General features: G+C 44.0%; 1 protein-coding gene across 3 annotated transcripts in view; it reads right to left on the reverse strand.

Moving 5' to 3' along the window:
• Window positions 1-5,013: 5,013 nt before the first annotated feature.
• The window catches only part of HECTD1 (HECT domain E3 ubiquitin protein ligase 1), a 121,275-nt gene continuing 103,055 nt past the window's right edge, over window positions 5,014-23,233 (reverse strand). For all 3 annotated transcript variants that reach the window (XM_069730391.1, XM_069730376.1, XM_069730381.1), the window contains 11 exons: window positions 22,800-23,010; window positions 21,615-21,700; window positions 21,373-21,500; window positions 20,386-20,587; window positions 19,453-19,590; window positions 18,277-18,884; window positions 16,521-16,599; window positions 15,732-15,825; window positions 9,010-9,160; window positions 7,457-7,601; window positions 5,014-6,125 (listed from right to left, as the gene is read on the reverse strand). In XM_069730391.1, coding sequence (XP_069586492.1) covers window positions 5,988-6,125; window positions 7,457-7,601; window positions 9,010-9,160; window positions 15,732-15,825; window positions 16,521-16,599; window positions 18,277-18,884; window positions 19,453-19,590; window positions 20,386-20,587; window positions 21,373-21,500; window positions 21,615-21,700; window positions 22,800-23,010 — 1,980 coding nt within the window. In that variant the 3' untranslated portion in view covers window positions 5,014-5,987. The remainder of the gene's footprint in view (window positions 6,126-7,456; window positions 7,602-9,009; window positions 9,161-15,731; window positions 15,826-16,520; window positions 16,600-18,276; window positions 18,885-19,452; window positions 19,591-20,385; window positions 20,588-21,372; window positions 21,501-21,614; window positions 21,701-22,799; window positions 23,011-23,233) is intronic.

The raw sequence follows: 23,233 nt of genomic DNA on the forward strand, positions 1-23,233 counted from the left end.
CCTTCCACGATAGCCACTTCGGAGTAATACCAACAGCTAATTTCGCTAGGGAGGGACCACGGCCTACAGAACTCGTCTGCCAAATGTTAAATCCCTATTGAAATTTAGCCTGTAATGTCTGGTGAACGTGTGGATGGACGACCAGGTGGCGGCTCTGCAGATCTGCTCTGATGAAGCATGCCCTCTCTCTGCCCATGATGTTGCCATCGCCGGGGTAGAATGTGCCTTCAGAGAAGCTGATGGATCAAGTTTCTGTGATGAATAAGCCAGGCAAATAAAATGGTTGATCCAATTTGCGATCGTATTTTTTGCCGCTTTCTTGCCTTTGTTCCGGCCTGAAAACTGTATGAATAAATTTTGATCGATTCGCCAGGCTTCAGTCTGTTGTAAGTAATGTAGAACCACCCAGCGGACATCAAGGGTGTGAAAGGTCTCTTCCTTAGGGTTGGAGGGGTTTGGACAGAATGAGGGCAGCACAATATTCTGGTCTCTGTGGAAATCCAAGACCACTTTAGGAAGAAAAGACTAATCTAGTTTCAGTATAATGCTGTCCGTAGTGAATATGAGATAAGGTTCCTGTATCAACAGGGCCTGCAACTCCCCTATGCATCTAGCCGTAGTGATTGTGACTAAAAAGACTGTCTTGAGGGTTTGGTTTTTTATAGTCATTGAATCCAGGGGTTCAAATGGATTTTGAGTTAGACCTTTGAGAACAATGTTGAGGTCCCAGGGCGGGACTTTGCTATGGAGTCTGGGACGCATCTTGGATGCTGAAATCATAAAGCCTTTAATCCAGCGGTGGCCGGCTAAGTCCCTATCAAAAAAGCTGCTAAGGGCTGATACTTGCACCTTGAGCGTGCTAGGAGTAAGGCCCATTTCTAATCCCCTCTGTAAGAAATCTAAGACCTGTGCAATATTGGGATGAAAGGGGTCTGGGAGGCACCTGGATGTAAACCTTTTCCAGACCTTGGCGTAGATGGCGTTGGTCACTGGTTTTCAGCTTTTTTGGAGGGTCTGGATTACTTTATCCGAGAGACCTCTGGCTGTTAAGATTTTGGCCTCAGTAACCATGCCGCCAGGCTGTTTGTGTAGATTCGGATGTAGTAGGGGACCCTGGTGAAGGAGGTCGATTTTCTGAGGTAGAAGCCAGGGACCTTCTAGGGCCATATCCAGTAGGGCGCTGTACCAGCTCCTGCCGGGCCATAGTGGTGCGATTAGGATTGTGGTAACTCGGTCCATCCTGATCTTCTGTAGTCTTTGCCAGCATGGGAATGGGTGGAAAGGCATATGCGAGGTTGAACCTCCACCGCCGTGAAAATGCATCTATCCCTTGGGCTCCATCCCAGTGATAAAGGGAGAAGAACGTCTTCGTCTTTGCATTTTGTCCGTTAGCAAACAGGTCCACTTCTGGGGTTCCCCACCTTGAGATTAGGGACATGAACATGGTTTGGTCCAGGCACCACTCCCTTGGGTGTATGTCTTTCTGGCTGAGATAGTCCACCTGAGTATTGTCTACACCTCAGATATACTGCTGTGACTGACAGAAGGTTCTTCTCTGCCCAGGAAAAGATTCTTGCAGCTATCTCTTTTAGACCGGCATACCTTGTTCCTCCCTGGTGTCGTAGGTAGGCCACTGTGGTCATGTTGTCCGAATAAATTCGAACGTGGTTATTTTGGATCAACGCAGATGACGCTTTTAAAGCTTGTTCCAAGGCTTTCAGTTCCCGTAGGTTCGAGGAACTGCTGCTGATGTCTGCTGGCCATCGTCCCTGGAAGTGGTAACTGTCCACCACTGCGCCCCAACCCCATTTTCTGGCATCTGAGCGGAGTGTCTTCAGGGGAAGATTTTGGTAATCCAACCACCAGTTTAGAGCCGATTTTACGTGGCCGGGGAGAAAGATCCTTTGAGTCAAGGGGACCTGTCGCTTCCTGGAGTGTAGGAGCACGTAGGTCTGCAGAGTTCGCGTGTGAGCCTGAGCGCAGGAGACTGCTTGGATGCATGCGGTCAGGGAACCTAGAGCAGACTCCCTGAGGGTTGGTGCTCGCTGGTGTCTGAATTTGGTTATTCTCTGGACAAGGTCGATCTGACGATCTCTGGGTAGAAACGATGTTCTTTCTTTTGAGCCCAGAATAACCCCCAGAAACTTTCCTCGTGGAGGGACAGATTTCTGATTTCTCCAGATTCGGGATCCAGCCCAGGGATCTTAATATCTCCAGGATCTTTGTCACATCCGCCTCCAGACGGGGAGTACATGGTGCCATGATGAGGAAGTCGTCCAAGTACGGGACTATACATATTCCCTGGCGACGGATGAAGACCATGGCTTCTGCCATTTTTGTAAAGACCCGCGGAGCTGAAGAGATGCGGAAGGGTAGGACGTTGAACTGGAAGTGTTTGATTTGCTGCCCCTGTGAGACAGCGAATCTGAGGAATTTCCTGTGTTCTGGGTGGATTGGTACATGGTAGTACGCATCCCTCAGATCCACCGTTGCCATTACCCAATTCTGTCCGATGAGGGGAATCAATGATCTGATTGATTCCATCTTTAATCTTCTGTAGCGGACAGATTCGTTCAATGGTCTTAAGTTTATAATGATTGTTTTTCCCCGACAATTTTGTTACCAGAAAAACCTGTGAGATCACATTTGACTGGAGCAGATTTTGTATATCTCTTAGTAAGGAGTTTTGAAGGTGTGTGTGTGTGTGTGGGGGGGGGTGGGTGGGTGGGAAATGGAGCGAAAAAAGCGTTTCCTGGGATTTCTCTGTTCAGGGAGCGATTTCTTTTTATCTGCTGCCTTATCCAGGATAGGACCAAAAACATGATGGCCCTGGAAGGGGATGCTGCATAACTTGGACTTGGAGATGAAGTCACCTCCCCAGGATTTTAGCCAGAGTGCTCTCCTGGATGAGTTGGAGTGGACGGCCCCTTTTGCGGCCACACGGACAGACTCAGCTGAAGCATCAGCTATGAATCCTGTTGCTTTTTGCAGTAGGGGGAGTCTAGGATCTCCCCTCTTGGGGGGCCCTGTGCCAAATGATCCTCGAGCTTGCGTAACCAAATAAACAAGGATCTAGCTACGCACATAGAGGCTTTGTTGGTTTTTAATAGATTTGTGGAGGTGTCCCAGGACTTTCTTAGCAGAAGAGTCCTCAAATAGAAGGGCCGTTTTCTTAGTCACTCTGGACACCTGTACATCAACTTTTGGTGTTTCCCATAAGGAGTTCTCTCCATCCAAGGGGAAACGGTTTTTCCGTTCTGAGGGGGTGTTAAGACCTTTTTCAGGGAGACCCCATTCATGAAGAATTAAATCCTGAATATTTTTATGTACAGGAAACCCCTTTTGATCTTTGGGCTTTAACCCTTCAAACATTTCATCCTGTACAGTAAGTTTAATATCTTCATCCTCCACCCCCATGGTGCCTCTTACTATACTGATTAAGTCACCCATATCCTCAGAATTGAAGTAATACTTCTTGTTCTCTGACTTAGGGGGTGGAAGTGAAACCCTCATTCTCCCAAACGTCCTCCGAACCCGAGGATTGAATCTCCCCTGAGTTAGAGTCAGACTCCACTGGGGCCTTTTTCCTCTTTTTGGGAGGAGGTGGAAGTGGTACTGGAGTCTGGGAGAGGCTGGCCATGGAAGACTGGACCTCCTGCTTGATGAAGGGTTTTATGCTATACAGGAGCGAGGGTTGCTCAGCGCGTAGAACCTCATCTGTACAGGACTGGCAGAGCTTTTTCCCATATGTAGATGGGAGTCTGGTTGCATACACTTTGCATTTGCGGCTGGCCTTTCTAGGATCAGTGACCTTTTCTCCCTAAAAGAGAGAAAAAAGGTCTTAAGCCGCTTGAAAGTATATAATGGATAGCTGGGGCTAACCTGCTTACAGTAGTACGCTGGGTTCTGCAGATGCAGAGCAAGGGGATTTTGTCACCGTCCATGTCCATCCGTCACGTCAGACAGGCCTTACCTGGTGGTCCCCCGCCCGGATCTTTTATAAGGAGGATCGTGGGTCAGCATGTTCTGTACTGCTCCTCCTCGTAACCCAATTGGGAGAGATCTTTCGAAAACGCCCCGAAATGCTACCCCAGACAATGTAGGCCAAAAACTGCCACAGGCGCGCGCTCCAACGTGGAACGCACAGGGACCGACCAGAAGTGACGCATGTCCCGCAGGAAGTGACGCATGTCCCGCAGGAAGTGACGCACGCAGAAAGCGACGCGCCATGCTGAGACGCGCGCCCTACCCAGCGAGCCCCTGTGCAGACCGCCCGGGATGCAGCAGGAGGAGGAAGCCGGGGGGCTACAGGAGGCCCCCGGCACGCACATCACCGCCCCACTTTACTCCCAAAGGAGGAGAGTCCCGAGTCCTGAAGCAGCACAAGAGGAGAGGCAGGCCCCGACCTCAGCTGCCCGGCTAGTGAAAGGTAAATGTGGAGCTCCGGTCGCCGGCCACGGCAGCCCCTTCAGATTCACTTCATGCCCCATAGGGGACAGGAAAACACTGGTGGTTGCAGGAAGGAGAGGGGTATTTAACCTCTTTGTGTTCCTGTCCCCTATTAGGGAGGGGAAGACAACCTCCGAAGTGGCTGTAGTTGAAAATGAATAGAGAAATAAAGAAGTATGGTCTGAATAGCAGACCCCAGTGTGCCTCCTGCGGACACCAAGCATGAACTGGTTCTATCCGGAGCCAGTGGGTGGTATATACTACAGAGGAGGAGGAGCTGCTAAACTTTTTAATATTCACTTTGTGTCAGCCTCCTAGTGGCAGTAGCATACACCCACGGACTGTGTCCCCCAATGTGGCGAAGGAGAAATATGAACACATACTCCCTTCCTGTGCCGGTACTTGTCTAATCAGAGGAAAACATTCAGATGGAGAGGGTTGTCCTAGTAGTGGACAGCCCCTTTAGATTTTAAGACTCCTGTAAACATAGTTGACGTTGCATCTCGGTAATGTGGCGCACTCGTAACCATATAAAATTGAAATGATTCAGAACTGGCTCACACATCAGACTGCAGACATTTATTTTTCAGCACACATACTGGAAATGTGTTTTGTTTTAAACTCTTTATTAACTTTTTTTATTTATTTTTTTTTACTTCAAACTGCAACAAGTTAAATAAAAGTTTATAATATACAAAGAAAATACAAGAGAGCAATCTTTTTCTTTCTTTTATTTAACCCTTTTAAGTGCGAGGAACAGCCTTCTTCACAGGAGTTAAGAGTTACCCTGAACAATGAAGGGGCTATATTAGGCTTTACGCCGTCGTACATTGTTGTAGGGACTGAAATCATCTTCACTCTGAAGCTTTATTTGGATTCTGCACAAACACTTCAGTTCAATCTGCATAGCAGGGGCTTAAAAAACAAAAAATCCAATCCTTCCAGATTAAGGAGGACGCCATAATAACAAAGGTGCGTGGTTATAACGTCAGGGGAAAGAAAAATACTAAGGAAATTTAAGTAGTGCAGGCACCATTACAAATAAAATGGAAAAATAATGTAAGAAAAAAAAAAATTATAGAAGCTTCAGGATTCCAAGAACGTTCTACATTAGATGTAAGCAGCTTTCTGGCATGTTAGTTTAAAGCTAGCAAAATGAGAGTTGGATGCAGGACAGCGGGGAGCAGGGGTGCCGACGTAGTGTATTATGTTCATACAACAGACGATACACTTTACAATGTCTGAGTGCTAGGAGGCATGTATGACGGCTTCTGGGCCCTCCAAACCAGCTGCTGCCAGGATGAAGTGGCAGATTAAGAGCTTTCAGTCACTCATGCCAGAAGAGATCATTAGCAGCGAACAAGAAAACAAATAACGAGAAAAAAAGGCATTACACCCGCTCTCTCATGTAAAGCCTCGCAGAGGGGATGTACGGAAAACACAGCGAGAGGAAGAAAGGCCATGTCTTTTCTCAGCACATGAACACGAGGGAGTGCCGCAAGTAACAAGGTTTAGTGTCCCGTCAGCCCCGGGGGCTCTCAGTTCAGGTGGAATCCTTTCTCCATGGTAGCAGCAAGCAGGCGGTCTCTCATTATCTCCTCCGAAGAATATTCCGGCAACTTGAGATAATGCACACAGGTATTCACAGACGGATAGCTAGCATCAGTTGCATCAACCTGACGGAGAGATGAAAGGTTGGGAATTAATACCCTCAGATTTCATGCATTAGTTAATCCTCGTAAAAAAAAATAAAAATTTTAGAGCATGTATGTGCACATCTTAATACTAAATACACACACGCACTATTATGTACACAAGGTACATGTATACACACAGTACATGTACAAAGTACATGAATACGCACACATACAGTACATGTATATACACACTGTGTGTGTGTGTGTGTGTGTGTGTGTGTGTGTGTGTGTGTGTGTGTGTGTGTGTGTGTGTGTGTGTGTGTGTGTATATATATATATATATTTTTTTTTTTTTTTTTTTTTTTAAGTGAAAGCACTTTTCCAGTGAAAGTCCAGCAGTCTCTCCTTTTACCTAGATTTTTCATTAAAAATCCTGATGTGTGTATGAAAAAACCCCTTTCAACTACATGCGAGTGACACTATCCAAGGAGCTGTGACGCCGTGATTTCTGTGTTGTGTAAGAGGAGAAGCTTCACTACAGCCCTTCCGGGACCTTTCATAAAGGGTCATCACAATTTAGCAGCTCCTTGATTTTGCAAAAAGTGCACATGAGAATTCTAAGTTCCCACAATTAATTTTTGATGCTGCATATTTCTGCTGTGAAAAAAAAAAAAAAAAACCCGCAATTTCCAGCAAATGTGATTAAAAGAAATCTCATGTCCACGGTGCTTATTTATTTATTTTTTTGTTGTCCTGTGGTGTGCGTTGCAAATACGCCGAGTTTTATGTGCAAATTTTCCCCATAGAAAAATCTGCAGGTAAAAAAGTGTATAATTCACCCATGACATCAATGATGTTTTGTCAAAGCCAAATGCCAGCAGTATCATAAACAAAGCAGCTTTACTGAATACATAAAGTACCAACAAGTCAAAAACAAATCAAATGTGAAGGAAAAAAAAACAATTCAAAAGTGTAACGTAATTTTTTATAAATTCTAATATTTTGATTGAATTGTAGTAGAAAAAGAGACAAGTTCCTTAGTTTAGCAAATAGGTGTGGAAATGCCGCAGAATGTCTGCACCATCAAAACCCCACCAAATACTCATTGTGGGAACGTGGTCTTAAGAAGTTGGCTTATATTTGGCCTTTGAGCACTTGGCAAGTCTGTAATTTTTATATTATATGAAGGATTTACTTTTAAAGTCTTTATGTTAACTCCAAAATGTTGCTCTACAGTAAAATGTAAGAAAGAGACAACAGCTTGCAGTGGTGACGAGCAAACAGCCTATGTGGGTGCCATTTGTGCTGCATAATACATTTATATCCAATAGCAACAAGAAAAAGAAGAAAACCTCTAAATAATGACTCACCTTTCTCACAACGGTGAGGCGCGGATGCAGATTGGCTAGTCCTCCAGGCGGCAATGTAGAGCACCCAGTTGTAAACTGTAGAAAAGCCTTCCTCTCATCCGAGGACATGCCACAGAGGACCCGTACAAAACGAAGGAAGCCGGGACTAAGAGCGGAAAACCTGAGTTTTAGTCACACAGTCCACTAAAGCATCAGTTGGTTAAGAGGAATTTCGTTCAGCAAGTTTTCATGTTCTACAAATGTTATTTCAGAGTTTTCAATAGTATTGCTGTTAAGTAAATAAAATCAATTCTTTATGTATTGAAACTAATGCAAGTTTTATGTAAAGAGTTTCTTTGCTGCTATGCGAGTAAATCTTTAAACCGTATTTTCTTTGCAATACCTCACTTAAAGGGAATCTGTCAGTAAGATCAAGCCCTATATTTGGGCATGCATATATTTGATATGTAAATCTATTGACACCTTTATGTCTTCTATCTGTTGCTGCATTCCCGAGGAATTTTCTTTTAATTCATATGCAAATGAAGAATTCAGTGTTCTAGGCACGAGTGAGCACTTATGGAGCCACTGCCTCCGAAGCTTGTTTCACCACACAGAAAAAAGAAATATAAGCCAGCTCACCCGTGATGCATAAACCAAGCTTCAGGAGCACGGACCCGCTGTGTCCAGGTGTATAAAGTCCAAAAAAAGAAGAGAATGTCCAGCTTCACCGAATCCGTAAAAAAGAGTTTTCTTTGTTCACAAACTTAAAGCATAGAGGATACTGACTTCAGCACGAACCATATGGGTAAGAATCTCAACGCGTTTCTGGAGACTAAGCTCCCTTAATCAACTTAAACGCGTTGAGATTCTTACCCATATGGTTCGTGCTGAAGTCAGTATCCTCTATGCTTAAAAGTTTGTGAATAAAGAAAACTTTTTTACGGATTCGGTGAAGCTGGACATTCTCTTCTTTTTTTTTTCACCACACAGCACCAGCCACTTTAGCTTGATTGACGTCAGGCAAGAAAATTAGACAGTAAGCTGTCAATTAAGCTAAAGAGGGTGGTGCTGGACGGGGAAACAAGCTCAGGCGATATTGGATCTTGAAGTGCTCTCTTGTGCCCAAAGCAATTATTATTTAATTTGCATATGAAAAAGGAAATAAATAGGAAATGCAGCAACAGATAGAAGATATAAAAGTGTAGATGGATTTATACGTCAAAGGCCTGCATGTCCATATGTGCTTTCTTTCTGATTTTACCGATAGAAATGTAACATTTATATAAAGGGAATCTAACATAGTGGTATAACAATACGTGTGTGAAACGGATATGGGCTAATAAGATATTAGACAGTGTGAAAATGATCACCATAAGGAGGGTACAATCAGATGGCCGTATAAATCGGACGGCGATGGAACCACAACAGTTTCATATATTTCTATGCAGCTGTCAGTGTCGAGTCAGAGACCCACCGGCAGGTCCGTGCATCGTGGTCTGATTTATATGGAAGACAAGATGCACCTAAAAAATGATGCTACGGCAACATCTCTCTCATCACCAGGAATGTACCTTTCTCTTGTGTAACCTAGCTTGGGTTCTGTGTAATTGATAATGTCTTCAGCAGACCAGGAGGGAGACTGGTTTCCACAAAGAATCATCTGGACCTCCTCAGGGCTGAAAGAACCCAGTTTCTCCATAGGGAATACTTTATTAAAGCCACCTAGAAAAAAAAAAAAAAAGAACATAATGTGATGACAAACGCTTCATAATGTTTTTTGTTTTTTAGTTCCCCTTGAAAAAACCATAACTTCCCCATTAACACTGTATTTGTGCATTAAAAGGGCTATCCAGGACCAGAAAAGAAAAAACAGTCTGTGCAAGACACACCACTATGTCCATGGGTTGTGTCTATTAGCACAATTCCAAAGACAGTCCCTGTAAGAGGCTGGCGTAGAGCGGAAAAGAGAAGCTTCTTCAAAGATCACAAACTTGCTGCAGATTTTTCAGTCTGATGCGTTTGCACAAAATCCACATTGTTCTAGATTTTTTTTAAATCTGCAGCATGTCAATTCATTGCGTGGCATTTATTACGGATTTCACACTTTATATCTCCGGCGAAGATGTAACACAGATCTTCAAAATTATCTGCAGCAATCTGCCAATTGTGAATATACTTGTTGACCCACGGCCGTAAACAAATGCCGACTGCTGCTCTACATTGTGTGACCAAACACCACCAATCACCGACATACGGTGCGACTCTGTATGCCCGCACTGCTGGGTGCTGCTCAGTCAGTAGGGAACAGGTTACATGTAAAGGAGATTTATGGCAGGAGATTTCAGGAGAGGACAAACCTCATTTTCAGAAATTAAAATGCTTAAATTGTTAACGATGATTGTGAGCTCAGTACAGATAGAGACAGAATTGTAACTTTGCCTACACCAGCCCAAGGTCGGAAGCAGTGGTCCAAGTGCCGCACCATACCCCCGCCGTCACCGCTAACTGCACCCTCGTGATACAGACAGCGATTAACACATTGGTGGAGGAGGGGTTGCGTCAGACGTCATTTCATTGCGCTGCTGAGACTTCGTGCACAGGAGATAGGAGCAGAGCGCTGGGGAAATGGAGTGAGGTGAGTAACATAGTAACATAGTTAGTAAGGCCGAAAAAAGACATTTGTCCATCCAGTTCAGCCTATATTCCATCATAATAAATACCCAGATCTACGTCCTTCTACAGAACCTAATAATTGTATGATACAATATTGTTCTGCTCCAGGAAGACATCCAGGCCTCTCTTGAACCCCTCGACTGAGTTCGCCATCACCACCTCCTCAGGCAAGCAATTCCAGATTCTCACTGCCCTAACAGTAAAGAATCCTCTTCTATGTTGGTGGAAAAACCTTCTCTCCTCCAGACGCAAAGAATGCCCCCTTGTGCCCGTCACCTTCCTTGGTATAAACAGATCCTCAGCAAGATATTTGTATTGTCCCCTTATATACTTATACATGGTTATTAGATCGCCCCTCAGTCGTCTTTTTTCTAGACTAAATAATCCTAATTTCGCTAATCTATCTGGGTATTGTAGTTCTCCCATCCCCTTTATTAATTTTGTTGCCCTCCTTTGTACTCTCTCTAGTTCCATTATATCCTTCCTGAGCACCGGTGCCCAAAACTGGACACAGTACTCCATGTGCGGTCTAACTAGGGATTTGTACAGAGGCAGTATAATGCTCTCATCATGTGTATCCAGACCTCTTTTAATGCACCCCATGATCCTGTTTGCCTTGGCAGCTGCTGCCTGGCACTGGCTGCTCCAGGTAAGTTTATCATTAACTAGGATCCCCAAGTCCTTCTCCCTGTCAGATTTACCCAGTGGTTTCCCGTTCAGTGTGTAATGGTGATATTGATTCCCTCTTCCCATGTGTATAACCTTACATTTATCATTGTTAAACCTCATCTGCCACCTTTCAGCCCAAGTTTCCAACTTATCCAGATCCATCTGTAGCAGAATACTATCTTCTCTTGTATTAACTGCTTTACATAGTTTTGTATCATCTGCAAATATCGATATTTTACTGTGTAAACCTTCTACCAGATCATTAATGAATATGTTGAAGAGAACAGGTCCCAATACTGACCCCTGCGGTACCCCACTGGTCACAGCGACCCAGTTAGAGACTATACCATTTATAACCACCCTCTGCTTTCTATCACTAAGCCAGTTACTAACCCATTTACACACATTTTCCCCCAGACCAAGCATTCTCATTTTGTGTACCAACCTCTTGTGCGGCACGGTATCAAACGCTTTGGAAAAATCGAGATATACCACGTCCAATGACTCACCGTGGTCCAGTCTATAGCTTACCTCTTCATAAAAACTGATTAGATTGGTTTGACAGGAGCGATTTCTCATAAACCCATGCTGATATGGAGTTAAACAGTTATTCTCATTGAGATAATCCAGAATAACATCCCTCAGAAACCCTTCAAATATTTTACCAACAATAGAGGTTAGACTTACTGGCCTATAATTTCCAGGTTCACTTTTAGAGCCCTTTTTGAATATTGGCACCACATTTGCTATGCGCCAGTCCTGCGGAACAGACCCTGTCGCTATAGAGTCACTAAAAATAAGAAATAATGGTTTATCTATTACATTACTTAGTTCTCTTAGTACTCGTGGGTGTATGCCATCCGGACCCGGAGATTTATCTATTTTAATCTTATTTAGCCGGTTTCGCACCTCTTCTTGGGTTAGATTGGTGACCCTTAATATAGGGTTTTCATTGTTTCTTGGGATTTCACCTAGCATTTCATTTTCAACCGTGAATACCGTGGAGAAGAAGGTGTTTAATATGTTAGCTTTTTCCTCGTCATCTACAACCATTCTTTCCTCACTATTTTTTAAGGGGCCTACATTTTCAGTTTTTATTCTTTTACTATTGATATAGTTGAAGAACAGTTTGGGATTAGTTTTACTCTCCTTAGCAATGTGCTTCTCTGTTTCCTTTTTGGCAGCTTTAATTAGTTTTTTAGATAAAGTATTTTTCTCCCTATAGTTTTTTAGAGCTTCAATGGTGCCATCCTGCTTTAGTAGTGCAAATGCTTTCTTTTTACTGTTAATTGCCTGTCTTACTTCTTTGTTTAGCCACATTGGGTTTTTCCTATTTCTAGTCCTTTTATTCCCACAAGGTATAAACCGCTTACACTGCCTATTTAGGATGTTCTTAAACATTTCCCATTTATTATCTGTATTCTCATTTCTGAGGATATTGTCCCAGTCTACCAGATTAAGGGCATCTCTAAGCTGTTCAAACTTTGCCTTCCTAAAGTTCAATGTTTTTGTGACTCCCTGACAAGTCCCCCTAGTGAAAGACAGGTGAAACTGCACAATATTGTGGTCGCTATTTCCTAAATGCCCAACCACCTGCAGATTTGTTATTCTGTCAGGTCTATTAGATAGTATTAGGTCTAAAAGTGCTGCTCCTCTGGTTGGATTCTGCACCAATTGTGAAAGATAATTTTTCTTGGTTATTAGCAGAAACCTGTTGCCTTTATGGGTTTCACAGGTTTCTGTTTCCCAGTTAATATCCGGGTAGTTAAAGTCCCCCATAACCAGGACCTCATTATGGGTTGCAGCTTCATCTATCTGCTTTAGAAGTAGACTTTCCATGCTTTCTGTTATATTTGGGGGTTTGTAACAGACCCCAATGAGAATTTTGTTACCATTTTTCCCTCCATGAATTTCAACCCATATGGACTCGACATCCTCATTCCCTTCGCTAATATCCTCCCTTAAAGTGGACTTTAGACAAGACTTTACATAGAGACAAACCCCTCCTCCTCTCCGATTTTTACGATCCTTTCTAAACAGACTGTAACCCTGTAAGTTAACTGCCCAGTCATAGCTTTCATCTAACCATGTCTCGGTTATTCCCACTATGTCAAAGTTACCTGTAGATATTTCTGCTTCTAGTTCTTCCATCTTGTTTGTCAGGCTTCTGGCGTTTGCGAGCATGCAGTTTAGAGGATTTTGTTTTGTTCCAATCTCCTCACTGTGGATTGTTTTAGAAATGTTCTTACCTCCCTTCGGAGTATGTTTTCCTGGGTCGTCTTTGTTCGAGTCTAATGTTTTTCTTCCCGTCCCCTCTTCTTCTAGTTTAACGCCCTCCTGATGAGTGTAGCGAGTCTTCTGGCGAATGTGTGTTTCCCAGGTTTGTTGAGGTGTAGTCCGTCTCTGGCGAGGAGTCCATCATACCAGTAATTCACACCGTGGTCCAGGAATCCAAATCCTTGTTGTCTGCACCATCGTCTTAGCCAGTTGTTTGCATCAAGGATCCTGTTCCATCTCCTGGTGCCATGCCCGTCTACTGGAAGGATAGAAGAAAAAACTACCTGTGCATCCAGTTCCTTTACTTTCTTCCCCAACTCTTCAAAGTCCTTGCAGATTGTCGGTAGGTCCTTCCTTGCCGTGTCATTGGTGCCAACATGTATCAGAAGAAATGGGTGGACGTCCTTGGAGCTGAAGAGCTTTGGTATCCTATCGGTCACATCCTTGATCATCGCACCTGGAAGGCAGCATACTTCTCTTGCAGTTATGTCCGGTCTGCAGATGGCTGCTTCGGTGCCTCTCAGTAGTGAGTCTCCCACCACCACCACTCTTCGTTGCTTCTTGGCTGTACTTTTTGCTGTCACTTGTTGCTGTGTGCCCTTTTCTTTTTTGCTTGCTGGTATTGCTTCATTCTTAGGTGTGCCATCTTCATCCTCTACAAAGATTTGATATCGGTTCTTCAGTTGTGTGGTTGGTGATTTCTCCATGGTCTTCTTGCTTCTTTTGGTCACATGCTTCCACTCATCTGCTTTTGGAGGTTCTCTGACACTTTTTGCACCTTCTGTGACCAGTAGAGATGCTTCTGTTCTGTCTAGAAAGTCTTCATTCTCTTTGATGAGTTTCAAAGTTGCTATTCTTTCTTCCAGACCCCGCACCTTTTCTTCTAAAAGGGCCACTAGTCTACACTTCTGACAGGTGAAATTGGATTCTTCTTCTGGTCGATCTGTGAACATGTAGCACATGCTGCAGCTCACCATGTAGGTTGTCACATCTGCCATGTTGCTCCTAGATCCTGCTGACTTGCTGTGTGTTTTCCTTCTTGTGTAATCTACTCAGCCAAGCTCTCTTGCAATAATGTCCTACAGGCAAATATTTGCGCGCCGTAAGGCGCGCGGTTTGGTGATGCTTTCGAAGCAGCTGGTCCCGGCTGTACCCAACGATCTTCTAGCTTAGGGAGACTTCGCTTCTCCCAGAAGGCACCTGGAATATGCAAATTAGCCTCCTGAAGCTTGAATCCCTGGTTTTAAGTGGTGGTTTTATTTCATGTGTATGGGATATTTGTATGTAAGGAGTCGGCGTGTGGGGGCTCACACAGCATAGAGAACGTGGCGCGTGGGGCTCACGCCGCATAGAGGAGTCGTGTGAGGGCTCACGCCGCATAGAGGAGTCGTCGTGTGAGGGCTCACGCTGCATAGAGCAGTCGTCGTGTGAGGGCTCACGCCGCATAGAGCAGTCGTCGTGTGAGAGCTCACGCCGCATAGAGCAGTCGTCGTGTGAGGGCTCACGCCGCATAGAGCAGTCGTCGTGTGAGGGCTCACGCCGCATAGAGCAGTCGTCGTGTGAGGGCTCACGCCGCATAGAGCAGTCGTCGTGTGAGGGCTCACGCCGCATAGAGCAGTCGTGTGAGGGCTCACGCCGCATAGAGCAGTCGTCGTGTGAGGGCTCACGCCGCATAGAGCAGTCGTCGTGTGAGGGCTCACGCCGCATAGAGCAGTCGTGTGAGGGCTCACGCCGCATAAAGGAGTCGGTGTGTGAGGGCTCACGCCGCATAGAGCAGTCGTGTGAGGGCTCACGCCGCATAGAGGAGTCGGCGTGTGAGGGCTCACGCCGCATAAAGGAGTCGGCGTGTGAGGGCTCACGCCGCATAGAGGAGTCGTCGTGTGAGAGCTCACGCCGCATAGAGCAGTCGTCGTGTGAGGGCTCACGCCGCATAGAGCAGTCGTCGTGTGAGGGCTCACGCCGCATAGAGCAGTCGTGTGAGGGCTCACGCCGCATAGAGCAGTCGTGTGAGGGCTCACGCCGCATAGAAGAGTCAGCGTGTGAGGGCTCACGCCGCATAAAGGAGTCGGCGTGTGAGGGCTCACGCCGCATAGAGCAGTCGTGTGAGGGCTCACGCCGCATAGAGGAGTCGGCGTGTGAGGGCTCACGCCGCATAAAGGAGTCGGCGTGTGAGGGCTCACGCCGCATAGAGGAGTCGGCGTGTGGGGGCTCACGCTGCATAGAGGCGGCGTGTGGGGGTTCACGCCGCATACAGGAGGTGGCATATCGGGGCTCATGCGGTATACAGGAAGCTATATGGCGGCTCATACTTTACACAGGAGGCTGTGGCCACAGTAGGCCAGCCACACTTACAGAGGAAATCCGCAATTAAAAAAATGTATTCCAATATTTAAATGGCCACAAAAGGTTCTTGACTTGATAGGGAAACAATGAATGAATTGAAGTAAAGAACAATCAAGAAATAAAATATTAATAAAGTTATAAGAGAAAAGAGCCACTGCAAATCTGAAACTCTGTTTCTACCTCTGATCTGAGACACAAATAAACACACATATACACACAATAAATGGATGGCAGGAAATGACCTGGTCTTGAAATGATTAAAGTACAGCATGGCTAAAGATTAACACATTTATTTTGTAACAATCGCATACATATAACTCCACAGACTTACTTCTAAATGCTTCCATCTGTTTTTGGACACCAGTCTGCATGCAATAGTCAAACATCAGATCTACATACTCTTCAGCATTGTCTATAGTCACCATCTGCAAGAAAGAGGCAAGTGAGTGACACAAAAGTCGGCAGCCTGCTGTTCTCCTGCCTTTCCGTTTCTCTATATCCTCATTAACTCTCCTTTACAACCAAAGGATAAGGACCTGTCCGGATCATATGCAACTGACACTGCTGCAGCAACCGTTCGCAAATACCATACATCCAGGAGAGAAAATCAGGACGGGTGCACATACTTTACATCTAGGAGAGAAAATCAGGACGGGTGCACATACTGTAGATCTAGGAGAGAAAATCAGGACGGGTGCACATACTGTAGATCCAAGAAAGAAAATCAGGACGAGTGCACATACTGTACATCCAGGAGAGAAAATCAGGACGGGTGCACATACTGTACATCCAGGAGAGAAAATCAGGACGGGTGCTCATACTGTACATCCAGGAGAGAAAATCAGGACGGGTGCACATACTGTACATCCAAGAGAAAATCAGGACAGGCGCACATACTGTACATCCAAGACAAAATCAGGACAGGTTTTCAGCCTTTTGATGTAAATAAGGTTTCTGTTCACTGAGTGTATGCAGTCTTTGAAGACTTGTAATATTAGTTTTACAGAAAAGTTATAAAACTTTCCGGAAACTGCTTTGTATTTTAATTTTAGAATAACAATGCTATTCTAATAAAAAAAAACTGGACATTTTTGTAGAAGATGTGAATCTTGTTGCTTACCTCGTCTTCACCATTAGGTTTCAGGTCAACTGCACTAAAGCCATAAACACGAGATGAAGGACAGAACTGAAAATTAAGCCTAAATGAAAAAAAAAAAGGTCAAGTGAAGATTTTGCAAGTAAAGTTAGAGATTAGATTTGCAAAGTTTTAGAAAACAGAAAAGTTTAACGTGTAATAACAGATTAAGAGTGACATGAGATGAGGCTTAACCCATTCCTGACCAGGGGAAGTTCCATTTTTGCGCTTTTGTTTTTTTCCTCCCATCATTGCAAGGGCCACACCTTTTTTTATTTTTCCCGTTGACATAGTTGTAAGAAGGCTTGTTTTTTGTGGTACAAGTTGTACTTTTGAATGACACTATTCGTTATTATGTGATGTACTGGTCAAAAGGAAAAAAATTCTGCAATTTTTTTTTTTTATTATGTACAGCAAAAGTTATCTGGCAATATGACTCTAGGTCAGGACGATTACACAGATAGAAAGCATGTAAAAATTTATATTTTACTTAAGTGGTGAAAAGAAATTCAGAAATTTGTTTTAAAAAAAAAAAAAAAAAAAAAAGACAAATTGACCTGTGTCACCATTTTCCGAGACCCGTAATAATTAAAATTTTCGGGACATGGGGCTGTGTGAGGGCTTGTGTTTTTGTGCCATGATTCTAAGTTTTTATTGAAATCATTTTAAGGTAGATCCGATGTTTTGATCATCTGTCACTACATTTTTTTTTAATTGTTGTGGTGAAAAAACGCAATTATAGCGTTCTCATTTTTTTTTTTATATTTTCTATTTTGATAGATAAGCCTTTTAAAAATGCAGCAATACCAAATATGTATACTAAATTGTTCTTATTTCTGAAATTTTAGTGGGATTTTTTAAAAAAAGGGGGCGATTTAATTTTTATATTTAAAACTTTTTTTTTTCAATTTTCACTATTTTTTTTTAATTTCTTAGTCCCCTTAGGGGACTTGAACCTGCGATCATCTCATCCCTCGTACTATATATAGCAATGCCACAGCAGTGCTGTATATAGGAAAAATCACAGTCTCCTATGAATGCCAGCTACAGGCTTGTTTTCATAGGAATACAGTCATGACAGACACCGGTGTCTTAGCAACCAATCAGCGTCCCGCAATCACGAGTTAAATAAACCGTCAGAGATTGACAGCGGCATTTCACAGGTTAACGGTGACAGGCGAAGCCTCACTTCATCAGCGGCTGGTTGAGACAGATGATGGCTGAATAACACAGCCATCATCTGCCTGTTAAGATGCCGGTTTCGCATACCAGTCTACATCAAAGTCAGGGAGCTGGCTTATGACGGAACTGTTTAATTTAATCACAATATCCATATATATCTCTATTTGTCTAAATGTATCAGACGTGCTTGAAAGTTTGTAAATCCTTCAGAATTTTTCAGATTTCTGCATAAATTTGACCTAAAACTACTCCTACGGACACTAAGCTTGAACTGGGTCTCTGGAAGCCAGCATGAGGGGGTATACAGCAGGGGAGGAACTATCTTTTTTGTCTCAACTTAGTGTCAGCCTCCTAGCGACAGCAGCATAACACCCATGGTCCTGTGTCCCCAATGTGGTGAAGGAGAATGTATGAGCGTGTAGAATCTTTCATTCAAGGTATAGTCCAGTTATAAAGGCGTCCTTCAATCTCAAGAACCTTCTACTTCTACTACTACCCATTCCCCAATATAAATCTTAAAGTTATGCCATTATGTAAAAGACACGTCCCCCAAACTCACCCTAAATCTTCAATGCTGACTGGAGGTCCAGAACCAGATGGATTTTTTAGCATCAACTCTTGGAGTTGTGTATTTTTCTCATCCTCAGACAAGCTGCGGTTGCTCAGAATGTGTCTTCTTTTCACGGCCAATTCCCGAATATCTCTGAGGAAGCGTGCACGATGTGGGTTTACAAGTTCAAAGTCCTCCCATGTCAATATACCCTGGAACCAGGCTGGTGGTTTTGGCTTTGGTGGATCCAAGATGAACTCCGATTTGGAATCTTCCTCAAAGCTTCCCACAGAGAGGGCATCGTGGCCATCTTCTGTGGAGGCTTCAGACTGACTTTCAGTACAGTGCTCACTTTCCTCACCCTTCGAGGCATACAACAGTTTACTCATATTGCTTTTGATATCCCCCATACACATAAGCCTGAAGAAAGGCTTAGAAATAGGCAAGTCTACTAGGCGATTGTCCTGTATACATTTTGCCAAAAATATACCCAGAAAATGACAGAGCCTGGTCACCCTATCCAGTTCTTCACTGTCCTGAGGATAGGGAGCTATGAATAGTCCACATGACCGCTGCACATAATATCCAGGAGGTTTCAAGCCACCACCCAAGTCAACCTACGAGACAAGACAAAAATTAGATCTTGTGCATTTGCGTTTGTGAAGGCATTTCTAAACATAAGGGGGTTGTCGAATGACGTTGGCAGGGTAATTGGATGATGGATTTATAGATCCAACTTCCCTAAAAGCTCCACACAATTTACACAGAAGTAGGCCATATCTGCTGAAACCCAAAACATACGGAGTATGGGAGCCTCCCAAGTGTCCCCTGAAAGATTGAGGGCTGACATAAGGATTAGGGGGTAGGAATTCAATCACGCACTGAGATGAGCCACCGCCCAAAGCATGACAGCGGCTCCCTCAGAGAACATACTGTAGGTGTGATCAGGCGAGGCAGCCTTTCCAGTATATGGGGAGGTCGGAGGGATAGCCGTCAACCAAACAATCATTAGACGGACAGGTATCTAATGTGTTTTGCCAACTTAACCTCATATCTGCTTTCTGGTCTGGGGGACAAGTCATTTCTAGACATATATATTCAAAAAAGCAATTGTAATAGAGTGTACAGGCCCATCATGTCCTTTATGATGCTATATGTCCTAATGCCTCCTACTGTACTCATTACCTGGCGAGATTCATCATCTGGGAAGTCATCATCACACAGCCAAATGCCCAAGTCAGTTTTCTGGAACTCTGCTGCCACCAGGGCATAAAATTCAAGGGTAGGGCCCAGCCCAGTCCCTTCCTCTCCAAGAAACTCCACCTGGAAGAAAATAGGTGGCGATTTAGATGGATGAATGAAGCATAAAGTTAAAGGGAACCTGTCATCATCTCATCCATGCAGCCTTTGCAACAGGCAGCATGAACTGCAGAAAGGTTAATTTTGCTCTCATATTTCTCAAGTACTCAATGTCAGGTAAGCAAACAAGATTTTAGGGTGTATAAAAAAAAATTAATAAAATTCTGTGATCCCAACGTATTGTTACCCCTTTATAAATCACTGGTGGTGCCATATCTAGAATATGGGATCCAGTTTTGGGCTCCACATTTTAAAAAGGATATTCAGAAGTTAGAATCAGTTCACAGGCGGCAACTAGATTATTAGAAGGGATCTCAGAAGGACTCTCGCAGGAAGAAAGGTTAAAAAAAAAAACATCACAGAGGCAAACTCATTTGCATATGTATAAATATATGTGTGGTCAATACACAGGACTGGCACATGACTTACTCCTTCAAAAGACCATACAAAAGGTCCAGCCAGACCCCCGGACGGCTTCTCCCAGCGCCACTCCATGTGATTGACAGGTCTGTTCCACAGCTAGACCTGTTAATCCCATGTAGCAGTGCTGGGAAGAGCTGGCTGGCAAGCCAGGGGTAGATTAGTCTTATTTCTCGCTACGGTCCCTGGCTGGATCTTATAATTAGATTTTGGCTGAAACGTCAGAGCTTTGGATCAGGTGACAGGCTCACTGTGACATACACAAATACACAAAACCAGTTTACATTTATTTATTGTAGTCCTTTATATACAGGGTGACCCGGAAACCAGGGAACGTACCTCAAGCACAGACTTGCGATCTGCATGGATCTGCATGACATTCTCTGCCCATTCCATCAATGATTCCCCTCGTGGGACCTTCACCCGCTCATGCTTTAAACGACCTACTCTAAATTCACCAGGGTCGTCCCTACGGACTGCGCTGGCGGTCCTACTCCTCTCCACAGTGGCCTCCCGTCTGTTCTGCAGCCACACAATAGCTCTGTCCAAAACAGAAAAACGGACACATTGTGTATTATTACAGCACAAAGACATCCCGACCCCACGGTGTGTGATAGGACGTGTCCGGGATTACAGAAACAGGTCGTCTTGCAAAAATATTGTCACACGTCCGTGTAGCTACTGTGACTGTCAATAGGGCTGAATGCAATCATGTTCTTCTAATGCTGGACAACCCCTTTAAGATATCGGCATTGAAGATACTGCATGCTTATTAGCACAACTCTTGTTTTGGTGGGGCAGATTTGAAATGTGGATTGTGTTAAAGGGGTTGTCCCTCTTCAAGAAAAATTAGTCTATGAACGCAGTTTGTTATATAAAAAAAAAAATGAAAATGAAACCATATTATACTCACCTTTGCCAAGGTAATGCCGGTCTCTGCCGCAGCGCTGACATCGCATCGACCATCGCTCAGCCACCTATTTTAGTGACTGAGCGGGGTGGTCCATTTAAATTGACAGAGCAGCGGATCTCACCGATTGGTTGCCACACTTAACTTGACGTCAGAGCAACAGACAGCGCCAGACTCTGGGAGCAGAGGCAGAGACTCACACTGTCTTGGGACCAATAGTTCTTGAAAGAGGACAACCCCTTTAAAGGGAGGCTTGCAATCAATGTGAAGCTTGAATAAAGAGCAAATACAGGATACATGGGACCATGCCAGGACATTTAGTGGCATTAACCCCTGGATGACACCTAGGTCTTTAGGTAGGCGTTGTGGGTACATGCATCATGTTATCAGGATTTCTTCCATGTTTTATACAATACCTTGAAGCTCCAAATGCCGTACACGTGAAATAAAGCTGCCTCGTCTCAAAGGGGATGAGGAAGGGGCATTTGCTTGTTAATTGTTCACACCAATCTGGCAAAGCTCCACTGGCCAAAGCTAGTGGCTCCTAGAAGGATTTAAAAACATCTTCAAGTTTCAATGTCCACAAAAATGAGCATTCAGCAGCCATGATTAGAAGTGATACGATCAGCTCACGTGCTCAAAAAAGAACCTAACATACCTCAATCTGCTGCAGGATTTTGGTTGTGATTTTTTTGCTGGTAAACTCTTCCGGGGAAACGCTGAATAAAAGCATTTCGTCACCTTCTGGGGTAAGCAAAAAAGGTTTATTTTAATTTCCACACAAGGGAAGCTAGCATCAGAAAATCATTTCATGTTTAAATCAGGTTTTCCTTTTAAAAATATTTTTTTAAAATGGCATTTTTTAACATCACAATCACACTGGCCACTGGGGCTATTCTAGCTTATCTTCCAGTTTCAGGAAACAATACATGTACCTTATCTTCCAGTTTCAGGAAACAATACATGTACATAGCCTGTACATGTATTGTAAAGGTCAGCAGGCTTTTGTTACGTAATCTGACAGCAACATGAGGTTGGGACAGAGACCCTTTATACAGCAAGGTGTCAGTTTACTGGGTGCAGTAGCTGTGATAAGAGTCACAGTTTTCTCCTGCAGATCTAGCAGAGTTCAGAATGCAGAGGACTGGGATATCCTGCCCACGACTGATTAGCAGCTTCCTGTCAAATATATATTGTGCACAGAAAGCTGCCAATCAGTGATGGGGACACGGACCAGGAGGCATGAGGCAGCTTGTCCTGTAGTGATAATCTCCTGCTGATAAAACACTGATTGTTTTGAAACTACAACACACAGCCTAGTAAGTGACATCACTGGAATCAGGGTCCCTGCTCCTACAACAGCAGTCAAACTCAAATACACAGAGACAAAATTAAAAACTTGGACAAAGTAGTGGGCCAACCTTCATATTAGGTATTTTAACCCCTTCACCCCTGGGCAGTTTTCTGTGTTTTTTTTTATTGTTGTTTTTTCCTTTCCTCTTAAGAGCCATAACTTTCTTTTTCTTTTCCATCCACAAGTTGTACTTTTGAATGAAACCTGAAACACTTCTCTAATTTACTCTAAAATATTCACATGTGAAAATCCATGGCGCATCTGTCACATGTTAACATGCCTTTACCCAAATTTTCTAGAACACTCAATTTAAAGGGATAAATGACAGCTCTGTACATAGTGTATAATGCTCGTTGACCCTATAAAAGGCCACTATCAGTACACACAAATGCACCTGATCAGGACTAATCGTTTCCAAAATGTCACAGACAAGGTCAGGAGATGGACAATCAGGATAACGGAATGAGAAATTAATCCGGAATGAGTCACCTTCTTGTGGCGTCCTAGCAGAATACGGATCGCTGGCTACAATATAAAGGATGCGAAGAAGCTGCAGGACGTCCTCTACACCACACGAGTTCTGTCCGCTGCCTGCCTTCGCCTGCGGCTGCTCCCGGCCGTGGCTTAAAATGTCAGAGCTCTGTATTGTGCCCAGAGCGGCGGGCATCACAGCAGACTTGCATCCATTCTCACAGAAGTCCTGCAAGGAGAACACAGTGATTGAGAAGGCGGCCAACACAAAAGAAAGAAGACTACCCCAAGGAACTTTGCATCTATTCTAGCAGAGACGGATAAGACATAGGTATAGCCAACATTACCCCAAACCCTGGCAGGAGAGGTCCACGGTTCTTGCTTTGTCTACTACTCAGATCATATTAACTGGACCTTCCCCTTCTTGAAAGTCAACAAATTCTGGGTTATAA

Source organism: Ranitomeya imitator, chromosome 1 (assembly GCF_032444005.1).
Source record: "Ranitomeya imitator isolate aRanImi1 chromosome 1, aRanImi1.pri, whole genome shotgun sequence".
NCBI lineage: Eukaryota > Metazoa > Chordata > Amphibia > Anura > Dendrobatidae > Ranitomeya > Ranitomeya imitator.